Raw genomic sequence first — 16638 nt, forward strand, 5'->3', positions numbered from 1 at the left:
CGAGTCCTTTTTTTAACACCCCAGGATCGGATGTCCTCGCCCGGTGGAACGGTATCGAACACTCATCCCTGGTTGGACGAGTAAAAAAGCAAAAAAACAATACAGAAAATACGGAAAACTAGCGTGTAATGTTTGATGAACCACAAAAACCGAACATTTAAATTACTCTCGCCCCCTTCGGAACTCGGGCGTTCAAACAATTGGGCACTCAGAACAGCTGCGTAAAGATGTGCGCTCCGAGTCCTGCGGCTAGATGTAGCGATAGTACATCCGATTACGACACAGTCATTCCGCTACGGGAGCTAGGGGATAAAAGTGTTGAATCATCACGTTTCAAGACGCTAGTCGATGTTTGGAGAACGCTTATCAAAGGTATCAAATATTCCGTCCGTTTGAGGCAATGGTTATGAACAAAAGGGACGCTCGATACAATTTGTGGTCTTAAAAGTAGAAATTTAACTAAAATATTTACGTAATTCACGAAGATCGCTCATTCATTAGACTAACATTCAGACGGCATTGGCATTATTTAAATAATGTTTTGTTCCAACATTCAAATGATAACCAGTCATAACTTTTATCTAAGGCTGAAAATTTGTTTAGCAGTTAGTGATTTTAAAGTTATTCGATATGTTTGGTCTCAATTCAAGGTTTAGTTTCAGCAATCACTCAGCCCAGACTCATGCTCAAACACTGTCCATCAAAAGGAAGAATATTCTTTTGTGGACTATCTTATACACTTTGTAACATTCTTCGTTGTAACTTCCTCATAATGGGCGTCCAGTGTATTCGTCAAAAAAAAACAAGTACCAGGTTTATCTTCATCGCTACTTGTTAAAGCAATTAGACATAAGTTCCAATGATTTATTTAGCTAACGAACGGTTAACTAGTTATATAGTTATACTCCATTAACAATTATTTGTTTTACTGGACTGGACACAGAAATTTGCTAAAGAATATCACAGCTGTTTTTGAGTCATAAAAGATGACTTGTTGAAGTTGTACTAGCTAAGCAGGGATGAAGTTATTGCCTCGCGGTAACACAACCCACGCGCCATACGTGGTAATGATTGGACATAATGTTGAAAACGGCAAACCATTTCAATGTGCCGCTATTCGGGGCCATAGTCAAATAAAAATATGCGGGACATCCTGACGTCCTGTAAAGCCGGCACAAAGTATGGCCTCAAATAGTCCCAATGGATCGGAAATAGGGGCACTTTGTTCCATTCCAAAAAAGAAAGCCAGCATAACGCGCACCTAACGCGCAAAACCGTTGGTGCCATTATCGCAGCCATATCGCAAAGGTTTTGCAAAGGAATTAGGCTTGTATTGAGGCTCGCATGGGAATCGCATCGAATTCCCGTACAAAAACGGAAAGATTGGCTGGGATAGAATCGACACTAAGGGTTTCCGGTGGAAATAACCGGATAGAAAGTGCGTGTTCAAGTGGACGGTTGGACTTACGAAGGAAGACTAAGAAAGGGTCTGCAAACTAAATGGCCCGATTGAAAATTGGATCTTTCGTGGCGCATATGGCACGCCTGGTGCAACAGGATACAGAAAAGTCACGACGTTTCCGAAGTGCACAGAATGCGGGTTTGAGTTTTTTTGGATGCAGCCATCTTTTCTTCTCCCCCAATTGTGCTAACGCAACGGAACTATCGAACATGCGGTTTAAGCCGTAAACTACATTCTCCACAGGACAACTGTCCCAATTTGACGGGCCGATGCTTTGGGGCGAACGAAGAGGAAATTTGAAACCGTATCATAGCGCACGTAGGGCCAGGGCGATGCTGAGGATTGATTGCAAGGTTCCATGGGTCCGATCGAACAGCCTGATAGCCGCCGGGTACGATCAGCTGGGTCCAGGCTCCGAAGTTGCCCCCCGACGCTGGTTGAAGCCAGAAAAAGAACAGAACGATAATAACCACCCTAACCACGTTGCCGATTGGAACCTACTGTTAAGGGTTGGCCCTCGAGGAGCGGAGTGTAAATGAGATTGCTAACTATCGGAGGCGCAACAATGGTCGAACACCATCATTTCATTTCGCCCCCGACTCGCCACTTGAGTCGGCAACGCATACGCGGCTCATATGCTCATTTTTGTTTTCTTTCTCTCGCGTTCCGTTTCCGCTGGTGGTTCTTAAGCATTGCGACTTGCCTTGCAAGACGCCTGGCTTACCACCACCGAAACCCCTATTCGGACCGCATCGGCTAGGGAGCTCCTTAAACGCGTTACGCCTCCTGCTGCGATATGGTTGAGTTGAGCTTTCCGTGGCGACCCATTTACCGCAGAATTAGCCATTCGAAGAGGTCGCTCTTTACGACTCAACGAGGGGACCAAGATTTCACACAAATTATCAAGATGACACATGGACTGTAATTAGGACCAGCGGACGGATCCTGCAATAAAGGATTCGTTCGTCCGTCAGTCGCAGTAATAAAAAAAATAATTTATATTCAATTGTCACAAGGCAATGTTAAAAATATTTCACAAAATTCCAATCAGTTTTTATACAAAACAAAATTTTTCAAACAAACAATAGAATAACAATAATGAGAGGTTCAGTTAATACTGATTAAAACAGAAAACGTTTTCCACAAGGCAACGTTATGAAACAATTACCCAGCCCAGTTTCGCCGGCTGTCGGACGGCTGCCCAAATTCTCACGAAAGTGTCCTGCTGATCCCGCATGATCCTCGCGCGCCACGAAACATCTTTTCCCACCGCAAAGCTGTGTGCCCTGCTTCGGGTCCACTTCACCGAACAAACTTAAGGGACCGTTCTGTGTTGCCATTGTTCGTCTCAAGTGTGATATCATTTCTTAAGATCTCCCGTGTAAAATATCGAAATTAAAACCAATATCGGTGGTGGCGATCGAGACCACCACTCGCCACGGGCATTGTGATGCTGATGCATTCAAATGGGCCCTGCCTGCCGAACCCTTTTGCCTCCGTTCGTTCCCCAGTTCGTCGTCGGCACAGTTCTTAAGACGCAAAAAACCTGTGCCACCAGCGTTCCGGTGGAAATGGAAAAGATTTCCGTACCGCTGTGGAGTGCTACTTGAAAAAGGAAACAATATCATGGTGCCAATTTTCGCTGCGTGTTCACTCCGCTTACCGCACTGATTAAACTTATCCGGGCTTTCACGCTGGGCCTGAGACCTCTTGAAACATTGTTACAAAAGGTGCTTGCGCATTGAAACTTCTAATTACAGCCAACGAGGGGACAAACGCGGCATGTGTAACGAATTTTAACGCCGGGTCCAATTGCTATTCCTCGCAGTTTTCTTAAGATGTGTATTCTACCGTTTATATTTCAATGCGTGTAAAGTACACTAAGCTGCTGTACTTGACAAGCTTATACATAATTCCTTGCTAATTATACAGAATTCCTAATACGCAACTGTTTAAGTGAGGGAATTTAAAAACTTGCAGATCTTCGTCTAATAGATTTATTATTATTAGTACAGACCCGTATTAAGCACCAATTGTAAGCGCTTAAAATGACGTCTTTCACATAGAAATCTTTTGATCGATAGAGCCGGAGGCGGATGATCTACGGACGTGTCCCGAGCCGTCTAATTGATTGCTGATTGCAGATTATCGTTAACAATCAAATAATCGAATAATAAAACTCTGGATTGGTGTGTGAATTTTCGTAAAACCGCTCACACCGCTCGTAATCTCCCAGGAAATGGGAAGAACTGTGAACATTCCACTATAAGCAGAGGCGCAAACTGAGGTGCCAGCGAAAAACCTTGCCGTCCATCAAAGGCACCCCCGTCCGGTGTGGCTACAAATCTCTAGACAATTTCTAATTACGCCAACACCTTATGCACGTCGGATTAAAATCCCGTCCCGCTACCAATTAGCGCCGGCAGCATCACGATTGTGCGTCGGGTTTCGTGGCAGCACCACGTGCCACCGTCAAGACAGTCACTGTAACAATTCGTCACCGAGTCACCCCGCGTATCGTCTCGCTTCGGCAGAGGGAACTTGCCAGGGCCCGGCCGTCCATTTACACAAAACCGGCCGCGGCCGACCACTTTAGTGGCAAAACAGTCACCATTCGAAGATCAGTTGTCGTTGTCGAAATGCAAACAAACCCGTACGCTCGTCCTATAACGGGCACGAGCGCCACGTGATGCGACGTCGTTAAGGAGCAACGCTCGGTCGAAGAGAAAACGAACCCACGCTGGGATGGCCTACGCACGGCGTGCCACGTTTCGGTAGAATCCATTTACTGTCATCCTTCCGCTATACCGGCGTTCTGCCTTTTCGGGAGTCGGAACGGAAGGCTAAGAACAGTTACCGCTACCCTATTCTGGTTCACCTTTGTCTGCGAAGTAACGGACGCGAAGACACGAGAAGACATTCGCAGGAATTGATGAAAACGATTTAGGTCTGGCTCCGATTCACCGACCGGACTGTGGAGGACGAGATTTAGTCTTACAGGATCGTCGCCGTTGACAAGGAATGAATATTTATTGGGTGCGTAGAAATCTTAATTACTCCCGACGATACCGCGACGGCTGTGCGGGGAAGTAACCCGATCGACGAACCACGCTGTCGGATCCCGTAAAACGCGTCGTGCAAAATTCGTGTTCGAATTTCGGAAACCAGGGAACACCGACACAGTCAGACGAGACAGTGACAAATGCGGCGTTATGCCGAGGCGCACGGTCGAGGGAATTTCGGATCCCTTTTGCCCGCTTGTCCACCCCACCCTGGGCTATTAGCGAGGGAGAGGGATTGAGGGTTCAGTTGGCTGGCCGTCTGCAGCCCACCCACCGGCAGGATCCTAATTGAATAAGGATGAACACTGACTGAGAGCTTAAGAGGCTTGGCTTCGTCTCCTTTGTAGTTGACGGTGGTTCGTTGGCTCGTTCAAGTCTTTCGAAAGCGCCAAGGGATTTTGACGACAGAAGTTGGCCTCCGGCGAGTACTCTCGGCGCTGCCATTTTAACACTTTAGATCCGTTGGTCCGTGCCGCTCACTGTTTCTCACTGTCCCACTCTCTATGGTTTGATGGTTCGAAACATTTATCAACCTTCAAGTGCGTCACACGTGCTGTTGTCCTGTCGGCGGCACCAGAAGTCATTTAATTGAAATTAATATATTGCTCTGTCACCCACTGTTGGGCCAATAGTATAAACAGGCATCAGATACAAAGAACCACCACGCGCGTTGTGCGATGACTTATGCTTACTCAGCCCAGCGGTAGTGGAGGCGCCTCGTGGGCCACGTAGGATGGGTCTATTTATAAGCCGGTGCCTTTAAGAAGCGAAACTGGTGTGAGCAGTCAGAACGGCGTCCGGAATCCATGGGCTTCCACTGTGAGTCATAGCATCGTGAGACCGGCACCGACACTCTGACGGAATGGCCAAATGACTAATCGATGAAACCGCGAACGCCACGACACATGCGCGCCACAGAATGGTGCCTGGCGTGTTTTGGTCGGTTACTCCAGTGGTGCCACTGCACTGGAGTAACAGGTAGGTCAGCGTCAGCACCAGGGCGCAACAAGTTGTTGGGAGTATGCCAGCGTGGCCAAAGCGTGGCCCCAACCGGGCCGTCTGTGTTTATTCTTAGCCCCACAGTGTCATGAGTCATGTGGATGTTTTGAGGAGAACAGGAGTTCTAGTTTTAAAACAATCCCAATATGGCTGAGTAAAATTTATGAAATAGAGAACCAGGATAAAATAACAAAAACAAAACTCCCTTGGAATGCTGTAGCCGATAGCAATCGAATACCTCCAGCACAAGAACCTCCTTAATTACCAAGGATGTCCTGGAGAAAAAAAGACTAAGCGCATTAGGAACCACAACACGTATCGTCCGGGATTCGAGGACCGGTGGCTGTAGCTGAAATTCAATCAACCGTATGTCGGCCATCACGCGTGTGCCTTCCATTGCCGAGATAAGGCTTTGTTGGATACATAATTTGATACTTATCTGCCCGGCATACAATGGGTGCCGTTCTCAGATTGACCATAGTCGAGGGAAGAAACATGATTGATTGGTTTTGTAGGCCAGTCCTTGTCTGATGAGTTCTCAGGGCTGCAGGGAAAAAAATGAACTCATTTATGTGTTGCGCGATGTTCTCATTTCAATAACAGTCACAAGGCAACACTAACAATTATGCTCAAGCAAATTGGGGTCCCCTCTACCGAGCACCTATCTTGGTAGCATAATTTTTTTTAATTTTTCCGGTATTCGATCAATAACCGAATACCGGCGGGCACCGACATCTATGCCTGCGTGCCTCTCAGCGTGGGCTAAAATATTTCGCACAAAGCACACACCCCACCGGCAAGTCCTGCGAGTCGAGGAAAAGAAGGACTCAAATCCGAGCGAAATCCGCTCAGACAATTACAGCACATCACCGGCGGTATCAACGAAACACCGGGATGGTACGCACGCTCCGGCTGCAGCGGACTCCGTAATGGATTGTGTGCTGAGAAGGGGAAAAACTTGCACGGTTCCTTCCGTAAGCACAAACACAAACAAAACTCAGGAGAATGTCCTGCTGTCGCTGCTACTGCCGCTGGAAGATTGCCCCACGGGGTGAAATCGCGGCTGCCAGTGAATCCGGTTCTGGCCTGGTCCACTTCGTAACAAACTCACCCCTCGCGGGCCGGTCGGGCGGGCGTCGGCCCTCGCATATCGCCATGGTGAACGGTTCGGATCGAAAGCATAATGGATTCCGTAATAACTAGTTTCCAGCGTGTGTGCGCGCCGTCGACGAAGTGCAACATTTTCCCGCTGCCGAGAAGGGTGCACCGTAGGAGATCCTTTCAACCCCCTTCCGAATGCTGCCAACAATGGGCTGGAACCATCAAGCTGGAACGATTCGATGCAGCGGCATGGAAAGGGTGAACATTGGAGCCGCAAAGAGTCGCCCTCGAAGGCATGGAAGGGCTGCTTGTCTCGAGCTAGAATTCCTCACTGACTCGGTACAGCGCTGTCGGGAGGGCGAAAAACGGATTTTAAATGTCCAACCAACGCGCGTCGGTCCTGGACTGGACTAGCGCAGGCTTTCAAGGCACCACGGACGTGCAGTAATGTACTTTCGGTGCACCGAGGGTTGATAACTTTTGGACCACACCGACCTGCAGGGCCAATCAAACCTCTACCGACTCAAAGGCTTGGTATGTGACTTGCTGCGCAAGATAACCCACCCCGGTGGTGCGCACGGAGCATAAATTATGCGCGGTCGGGCCGGTCCAGATACTTGGCGCACGGCACGTGCCCCAGGTGTTGTCGCGTATGAAATATATTAGTGATATTTTATCAACTCCTGGCCGTACCTGGCCACAAGAGCCACAGGGTGCGCTAGATTAATGGAAGGAATAAATAAATGAAATAAAATGAAAGCCACACGAGCAGAACGCGACCGGAAGCGTGACAGTATGCGAGCATTTTTTTCTATTATGCCGCCACCACAGGGGGGGCACCGTACCGGGCCGTAGGTCCTTATCTTATTTGCTTGATAATACGGTGCGATAAAACGTGCGCAACTATGCCCCCGGCCGCTGACTGACGGCGTGCCTTACCGGAACATGAAACATGGCGCGATACGCTTGGTGGCACACTGAAAACTGAACATTATCCTTACGGCCAGGATCAAAATACTCCCCAAAGTGTTACCAACATTCCAACGCTTTAATTAGCTCGAAACGAGGCAGCAATCCCCCGATAGGAGCATCATACCTATGGAGTGCACTGTTAATTGCATTAGCTACTAACAAGGCCCATCTCAACGGTAAGCCCAGCTTCTGAGGACTACCGCCGGAACTAGGGTGCGCATCGGTAGGAACACATGAAGCACCCCAAGGGGGAACCAATGTTACAGCCGCAAGAAAGCCGACGGTGCGCACATTCCCCGACAGCCGACTTCAAAGTCTACAGTCGGCCACGTCTTGCAGGAGGGTCGTCGGCGCAAGCGGAGCGGTGCTACCGTTGCTACCGGTGTTCACGCTCAATAAAAGCACACGCATAAAAACTAAATGCCCGATTCCCCCTTTCTGCGCCACAAGACGGACCACACGTAAGAAGGAGCGGACAAGTGTCTTACGCGAGGGTTCTTAATCAGCCCAGCCGAGCCGAAGGGAACGCGGCGAAGACAGACAGGTAGCAGCACCAGTGAGGAAGGTTAAGGACTCGTCGTCGTTAAGGTGTGTGTTTTGTTTTGGTTGTTTGCTTGGTTTGTGGTTCGGTGAACAGGAGAAGCGATAAAAAGCGGATGGCTTTGTGGTAAGCAACCTGACCCGGACACGGCGGATTAGGTGATGGATTCATTACTGATTTATATTATCACTCCACTGGTGAGTTGTTGACTTAATGTTTCATGGCAAATTGATGCTCGTGATATTATCATTGTTCGCATTGTATATTGATTATTTATTTTATGTTCTTATATACTAATTCTAATAGTATTAACTTACTATAGTTGAGCTTTTGAGCATCTGTTTTAAATACTTCATATAATTCATCCGCTCTTCCATATACTGCTTCGATTGCGCAACTTCCTTCGCCCATCGCAATCCATCACAGTCACCGCATTACCGCAAACAGCTGACAGTTTTGCCGCTGCGTTGAGGATCCTTTTAAAGGCATCGCAAACGAGGCACGAAAAACAAGGTGAAGGAATCTGCCGATCTGCCACATTTCTGTAAAGGCACCCAGGAAAATCAGCACAATAAAAAACCCAGTTCATTGACATGAACGAGGCCAGCGGGAGAAGACACAGCTGAAATCCTCTCTCGATCGGACGGGCAAAAATCTGGCTGCCTGCACATTACCTGCAGCAACATTTTGTGCCATCTTGTGCTCCGCTGGCAGCTGCAGCCATCATGCCCGATCGTTTCCGATCCTGCCTGATCCTTGATGGTCGGCAACAATGCGTAAAATTCACCGGCACACACGCGGCACGCGCCACGAGCCACGAGCCACGAGACAGAAATCATTGCACCGTAAGGACACCAACCAACACACCCCGATTGCAGCAAGCTGCAGCTGCGCGGCCCTCGATCTACTGTGCCCAACCCTGAATTGGGGAAGGTTGCAACAACAGCAAAAAAAAAATAGCGATAGAAAGGGCCACCGTGTGCGGGCAACGAAAATCAAACCTCCGCGTGCGTGCGTGCGTGGCCACCGTAGATCGCTATCGGCCGCTAGACAGTTCGGGCACGGGGCGCGCGTATACATTTCCATCTACTTTCACGCTCCGCCGGACACCGCCGAAGCGGTCCTGCGTCAAGCGCGACAAGAAAAATAATTGAAACGCACCATACAGCACAGAAACTAATCATAATTAACAGGACCAACAGGACCAACGGAGCAAGGTCCCCTGGAACGAGCGGCGATCGGCCGCAGCCGCAGCAGGATCCTTCGGCACCCTCGGAGCTAACAGAGCCGCAACATAGTAGAAGTCCTGGGCCGGGGGACACGAAAAGCAGCGCTTCAAAGTGTGCGCGACAAAGACATCGAACGGCGCGCTGCTGGCAAAAAGTGCATCTCACCAAACCAAAAACAAAAAAAGAAAAAGAAACCCGAAAGAAACCACGCGGAACAGGCGAAAGGATACGGACGTCGGACGTAATGCGTTTATCGGTGGGGGGAGAATGAATCATCAGCACCGGCGGAACAGCGAAAAAAAACGGATCAGGCGAAAATACACACAACCAAAAATAGACGCCGCCGTCGCACGTGCTCAGCGCCTATTGTGATTGTGATGGGCGAGTCGCGTGCCGCTCGCATTTGATGGTGTTAGCGCCGCCGGTGTGCACAGTGGTGTGCGTAGGGAACCGGGGTTCCCTGTACACACACGCGCAGAGCTGAACCCGACCGAAAAGGGATACGAAAACGAATGAGGGGAATCGTGGCTCGGCTTATTTACTCGGCGTTCGTGATGGTGTCCCTCGGCCTGCCGAAGTCCTTGCTCCGTTATATGCCTCTTCGCTTCCGCTTCTTGTGTGTGTGTGTGTGCACTTGACAGGGGAACACGACCGGCCGGCCACGAACATATAAAACCGGTAGGATCTCCCCAGCCGGAAGATCATTCTGTGCCGGGCCACGGCCGAGGTCAAACCACGTTACCACTCACGCAGCAGTAGTAGGAAACACACTCGATCGACGACTAGAGGGCCCCGCAGGTTACCGCAGACTTTGTAAATAGTACACCAACCGAATGTGCCGAGAGCTGGTGGCGTGAGTCCTGCAAAGATTTCGCGGTTTGTGTCTGTGTTGTACGAGTTCCGTGATTCCCGTGTTCGGTGCAGTTGACAGATTGATAGGGCCCCGGTTTCGGGGGGACATGCGAGGATGGCGACGATCGCCCCACCACCACCGCAGGCCCGCGTCCTGGCGCCCACCGTCCACGGTCTCCTGACGACGGTGGCCAACCTGCCGCCACCGTACAAGCTCCAGTATCCGGTCGTAGCCGACGCCGTGAGCAGTCCCGTGACGGCGCCCGGTGGGGAGAGTCCGCTGGACTTGACCGTGCGGCCGACCGCGGCACTCGGACCGATAACGCCTCCGGCCACACCGTCCCCGCTGAAGAAGCGATACCGCGAGGACAACCTGCTGAACTTCGCGCGTACCGACGAACCGCAACCGAAGCGACCGAAGGATGATCCGGCGAGCGAACCGGATGTGGAACAGCAGGTAAAGCAGGACCCAACGACACCGCCGGCGAAGGCGAGTGCCAAGGCAGGCGGGGGTGTGCCACCCCGGAGCACGAAGAATCCTCCGCCGGTCGCTGCCAGTACGGCCACCTCGAAGGAGCGGCGTGCCAAGGCCATCCGGAAGCTGAAGTTCGACGAGGAAAACTCGTCGCCCGTGTCCGGCACGATCATCATCTCGCTGGAGGAGGCCATGAGTGGGGATGCACCGCGCGAGTCCGGTGACATCGATCCGCAGTTCAATCTGGTCGAGGTGTCGGACGAGGTGCGGGCCGAGTTGGCGGCCATCGCGAACGTGATCGGGGCGTACAACTGCAAGCTGTGTCGGCTCGAGTTCGAGGATGCGTTCGGGTTGGCCCAGCACCGCTGTTCCTGCATCGTATTGCTCGAGTACCGGTGCCCCGAGTGTGGCAAACGGTTCAACTGTCCCGCCAATCTGGCTTCGCACCGCCGCTGGCACAAGCCGCGCGATCAGGCCGGAGCGAAGAAGGGCGGTGCGGCCACCACCGTTGCCGCCGGTCCAGTCGAGCGCAGCGAGGGCCACCAATCGGACTCGGACGGTGGGGCCAGCAAGTTCCGCTGCAAGCTGTGCGATAAAACCTTCAAACGAGCCGCCTACCTCAAGAAGCACCAGCAAACCCACAACAAAGCCCCCAACAAGACGTCGTCGTCGAAGGGTTCCAAGGGATCCAAGGGAACCGTGAATTCTGCGCCAGCCGTCACACCGTACCGTAGCGAAGACTCGAACCACTCGAGTCAGTCGGCCCGTTCCGGCAACGACAGCCACGTTTACACTGCCTGTCCCGTGGCATCGAGCGCTGCTGTGACGGCCGGGGACACCGTGCCGGATTCGGAAGGCCCACCACCACTGTCCGTTTTCAGAATGGTGGCCTCCGCGGCCTCAGCGGAGTTCCTGGGCGAACCGACCGTAACGTTCGTCCAGCAGCCACGGGCGCCCTCGGTGGTGTCCTCCTCGGGACGCGGCAGTGAGGTACCGGAACACGAGGATGACCCGGACGACAGTGATTGCGAAGAGCGGACGCTCGTCATCAACGAGGACTACCGGGGCGACGAGCCCGACGACGAAGACGAAATGGAGCGCCAGTACCGGTCGGCTTACTGTGACCGGTTCACCGAGGAGGAGAACCTGGCCGCGGCGGCTCTCGCGCGCCTCCGCAACGGTCCCTCCGTCATCCGCCATACTACGGCCCTGGTGGTGTAAGTAGCCCTGCCCCTGCCTCCCCGTAGTCAGTAGGTTTCAGTACTCCAGATTTAAGTGTTTTCATTACGCCGTTCCGATGCGTGCGACACCGATTTTGAAGCCCACAGTAGTTCACGGGGCCTTAGCTATGTATCTGAACACCAAACAGTGACCGGTGAAGCGCACCGACGGTCAGAGCGATGTTCCCTCGGCAAAGGGACGCCACACTTTGCCACACTTTAGACGTAGTACCATTAACACAGACTGTACATTACTTTTTCTCGAAGAACCCGATTCTACAGCGCCATACCAAAGAACTAACTAAGTGCTTGGTGTTCCGAACCGGAACCGCAAACAAGTACGCCTAGTGTTAAGCCTATAGCCGTAGGAGTGTGTGTGTTGGAGCAGGACGACGAAGCTTAGCTTCCGCGGGCGTAGTGCTCTCTAGTCGTAGGGTTTAAGTTCCATTTCCGGTTGTTTTTTTTTGCATTCGTTTGACGGAAGTTTCACTTTCCCCGTGTTTCTAGTTCGTGCCATATCTTCTACCTTCTCATTTGATTTTTGTGTTGTTCTGTAACCATTTTGCGTACCCCTTCCCGCGGTGTCACTAGTATTGGTCACATTTTTACGCTAAATTAACGCAAAACAAAATCAGGAACTTCCGTCCTCCGGTCATACTTCTTGTACATTCGACGGTTTCGGATTTCTAAAACTCCGAAACCATTGGGCGCCCCCAAAGATGAGTAACCATCTAGTCATTTCTACTTAAGTTAGGTTAAGTTTGTGTGTAGCTGCGAGATTTACAACAAACCTTGCGTTACTCCGCGTGTGTGTGTGTGATTTGTTGCGACCAAAGATCACTCTCAACCTCATATTCCATCATCCATATTCATCATTACCCAAAGCATCCCTCACCTCGTACCATCCCGCCGTTAACATTCATCATTCCATTTCCGCCATTCCCGAAAGCTTTGCGAAGATGCTGTTGAGATATTGCACAGAGAGAAAGACTATCGATGAGATTTCATTTGGCCTCGGCTCGGTCTCCGGCACTGTACAAACAAGTGTTCCCTGCCCAGGCAGGGGGCACAGTCGGTGAGCAAACGAGTGGCGATCGAGCAACGGCTGCCCGTTGCGTTTTGTACAGATCATTCCCTACGGTATAAGAACCTAGACTATACTTTTCTTTCGCTACCAGCGCTTTTTTGGTGCCATTTGCCTCCAGAGGCATTAAATGGCAGCACACGGCAACAACAGGTTCGGGAGTAGCTTTTGCAATCTTGCGTGTAACAAGCGTGTTAAGCTAGTTAAGTGCCATGCTTTTTCGTGCAAACTAGTCCTACTTTTAGTTGAAACATTCCATTCTAGTCCATACACCAATGTCTATGTTGTGTCACGTCTAGTCAGTTCATTTGTTTAGTTTCACTCATTCTAGTCCGACGCGGTCCGGCTTGGAAGTTTTGGTGGTGTACATACAGAGTCTAGTCGTGTTTATTTTAGCAACTAAGCATTTCACAGCTTTCGTACGATCTCTCACTTATTTTACCAAGAAAAGCTTATGCTAGTCAACGAGTAAATCAACTAGTCCGCTAAACCAAAGAAAAATTTTATTTACATAAGTGTACTGTAAGCATCTTAGTGAACCTTACATTTTAAAAACAAATTTAATACGTAAAGTTGAATTATTTAAGCTATCAATTATATATTTATTTAGATGTTTTCTCATTGTGAAAAGTATGTAAGTTTGGCCTATTTATTCAGTCATCTATTTATTTATTTATTTATTTACCTATTTATTCAGTTATCTATTTATTTATTTATTTATTTATCTATTTATTCATCTATTTATTTATATGTTTGTCTATATATCTGACCCCCAATCCATCTTTTTATTTATTTACTCACCTATTTATTTGTTTACTTATCATCTTTCATTATTTATTACCAAAAATCTTGGGCTAAAAATTGTACAGAAATAATTTAATGACCCTTTGCGGAAGAACATCGCTCTGACCTAAAGTCAATCAGTTGCCTAAAAGTAACAATAAGAACATGGAACAATCACGCCACAACGTACTAGTAGAGGGTATACAAGGACAACAATCGCTTAATCTTAATCTTGTTGTAGAAAGTTGTTAGGAGCTTATAACTTTTTTAAAAATATACCAAAAAACGAAACGAAACGAAACTATATCACGTTAGGTCGTTTTTTAACAAAATAGGACTTCTCGAGAACGTACATAGAACGACGCCAGTGGGCCATGAAATCATTCTACAAAACAAAGATTGTGATATTAGATAAATAAGGAGTCGTAAGGAAACCCACTATCGGTACACAGCAACTACAACCTTACTTTAACAACACATCTTTTGAATTATCTTCAGTACTCTGCGTTTCTTGCATGCCCTCTTGATGGTGAAATAGTACACTTTATTTAAGTAGATCAGAAAATAAGCATTTATCGTAAAAATTGTAACAGACGCTGAGGCTTTCATTTAAGAACCACTACATCTATAAGTAATTGATTTCTTATTCAACATTATTTTAAGTATGCAACTGTTTGAAAATCTAAAAAAAATCGAAAGATTTACAGAGAGTACAATAAAAAACCACATAAAAATCGATACTGCTCGTGTCTTTGTTACGTTACGTATAATCCGAGAAAAAACTAATGGCGAACTCGTATTTTGATCAAATTAAATTCAAATCGCCGTTTGTCGACACGCATGCAAAAAGCGACACAGCAATGTGCTGCGAGTAAGACATCCCTCCAACCGCTTGGAGTACTCAACTACCGGAACCTTAAACTGGCCACCGGTTTTGTTTTGCTGCTTCACAGTTTCGTTTTCGTTGTCACACGCATTCGTTTGTTCCTGCTGATTTGCTCTTAATAACACCTTATCGCTGTACGATAGCGGGAAAAAGAGTGAACATGTGACCGACCCTCATTTGGCTAGTATTTGAACCATTGAAATGTGGTAATGGTAGGTTAAATGGTTAAAAAATCAACAAGAAAAAACCGGTGTGCTGTGATCGCCGCCGTTGTTTACAATCTTGTATGCTGGTGGTGGTAGCAGCAACGTAAGAAGGGTTGCCATCGTCTTAAATTGTTTTCTTTTAAAATTACAGTTAACTGGCCGATGATCGAATGAATGCCGAACCATTTTATGCATAGCACAATACACAGGCTTATGAGGCTTTTTACACCATGGCAGGCAAACCTTCCACCGAATTGATCATTTGTGGAGTACTTTACATCGCGTGCCTTATGTACGCTTTCTACAAGAACTACGAGCTAAGCAATGGTGAGATTGCGTTACATATGCTGATGGCCCCGTACTGTAGAACGATTCCTGTATTCCGTAGAGAACCTAACCAACTACGACAGCCTTGAAGAAGGCTGGTCAGTATTCAACCCTCGACGGCGTGACGATTTCGACTGGGAGTGGGAAAATTTTCTCACCTTCATCCACCGACATGGAATATTTTTTCTGCTGCATGTGGCCTTGATGGAGATTACCCGGATGTGCCGAGTTAGACAAATGTCTACCGTTTTCGCGATGTTCGGGCTGGCCGTAGTTTATTGCATATACAATATGCCAGTCCTGCTGGTTCTGCTGGTGCAAGCTTTCTCCTTTTACTACGGGAACCCACGGACGGCTTACAAGCGAACGGTGTGGCTGAAAACGTTCTTCTGGATCGCCATCATTAACTACTTCAAAGTTTGGTATTTCTATGACAAACTTAACGTACACCTCAACATCGATAACGATCAACTGCTCGAGCTTAATTTGATCGTTTCGTGGAATGTCGTAAAGTGTGCCAGTTTTTGTTTCGATAAAGAAACCGCACAGCGATCCTCATCGGACGATCCACACTACGGGTTGATTGATCTGTTGGGCTACCTGCTCTACTTTCCGCTCGTACTAATGGGACCAGCCATCATTTATGGACGCTTTAAGACCGTTCATCAATGTGCTTACCTTCGCAGTCCACGATCGCAGTGTCTCGAGCGTCTTTTGACGCTAGCAGCACGGTTGGCAATGGCCACATTTTGGGCCGGTGTAATGCTGGCCGGCCAGCACTTCCTGTACGTGAACCTCATTCAGCAGGATCTGGCTCTGTTGGAAACCGTTAACCTGTGGGCACTGTACGGGCTCGGTTTTCTCATGGGCCAGTTTTTCTACATCAAGTACATCGTTTTCTACGGTATGGGCATTGCGTTCGGACGCTTCGACGGGATTGACATGCCCGACAAGCCGATATGCATTGCGCGGGTCAATCAGTACTCGGACATGTGGAAGTACTTTGACCGCAGTCTGTACGAGTTTCTCTTCAAGTACATTTACACACAGCTTTGCACGAAAACTTCGCCGTTGCTGCAGAAAGTCGTGGCCAGCTTGGCGACCTTCGCCTTCATCTACGTGTGGCACGGTGTGTTTCTGTTTATTCTCATTTGGTCGCTGATCAACTGGGTCTGCATTATGCTCGAACGCTTGGTGAACCATTGCACGCCTGCCAACGGTCGCTGGCGGGCCATCATCGGCACGCACGTGTTCATTCCTTCGGTGTTGTCGAACTTTTTCTTCTTCGCCTCCGAACACGTGGGCTTCATCTACCTCCGGCGAACGTATACCGAAGGTATTAAAAATTACCTGGGCCTTTACGCGGCGTCCTACTGCTTCTACCAAACTGGCCAGCTGGTGAAGTGTATCCAAACGAAACGAGCGAGAGCTAACTAATT

General features: G+C 48.9%; 2 protein-coding genes across 2 annotated transcripts; both read left to right on the forward strand.

Annotated features, from left to right (window-relative positions):
• The first annotated feature begins 10333 nt into the window (after nucleotides 1-10333).
• On the forward strand, nucleotides 10334-11914 carry LOC128274140 (insulinoma-associated protein 1). Its single transcript, XM_053012247.1, has one exon. The coding sequence runs from the start codon at nucleotides 10334-10336 to the stop codon at nucleotides 11912-11914; it is 1581 nt and encodes a 526-aa protein (XP_052868207.1).
• Nucleotides 11915-14780: 2866 nt separating this feature from the next.
• Nucleotides 14781-16636, forward strand: LOC128269972 (protein-cysteine N-palmitoyltransferase Rasp). Its single transcript, XM_053007375.1, has 3 exons — nucleotides 14781-14878; nucleotides 15024-15199; nucleotides 15261-16636. The coding sequence occupies exons 2-3, from the start codon at nucleotides 15103-15105 to the stop codon at nucleotides 16634-16636; spliced, it is 1473 nt and encodes a 490-aa protein (XP_052863335.1). The 5' UTR covers nucleotides 14781-14878; nucleotides 15024-15102.
• The last annotated feature ends 2 nt before the right edge of the window (nucleotides 16637-16638 follow it).

The sequence above is a fragment of the Anopheles cruzii genome, chromosome 3, assembly GCF_943734635.1.
Source record: "Anopheles cruzii chromosome 3, idAnoCruzAS_RS32_06, whole genome shotgun sequence".
NCBI classification, from domain to species: domain Eukaryota; kingdom Metazoa; phylum Arthropoda; class Insecta; order Diptera; family Culicidae; genus Anopheles; species Anopheles cruzii.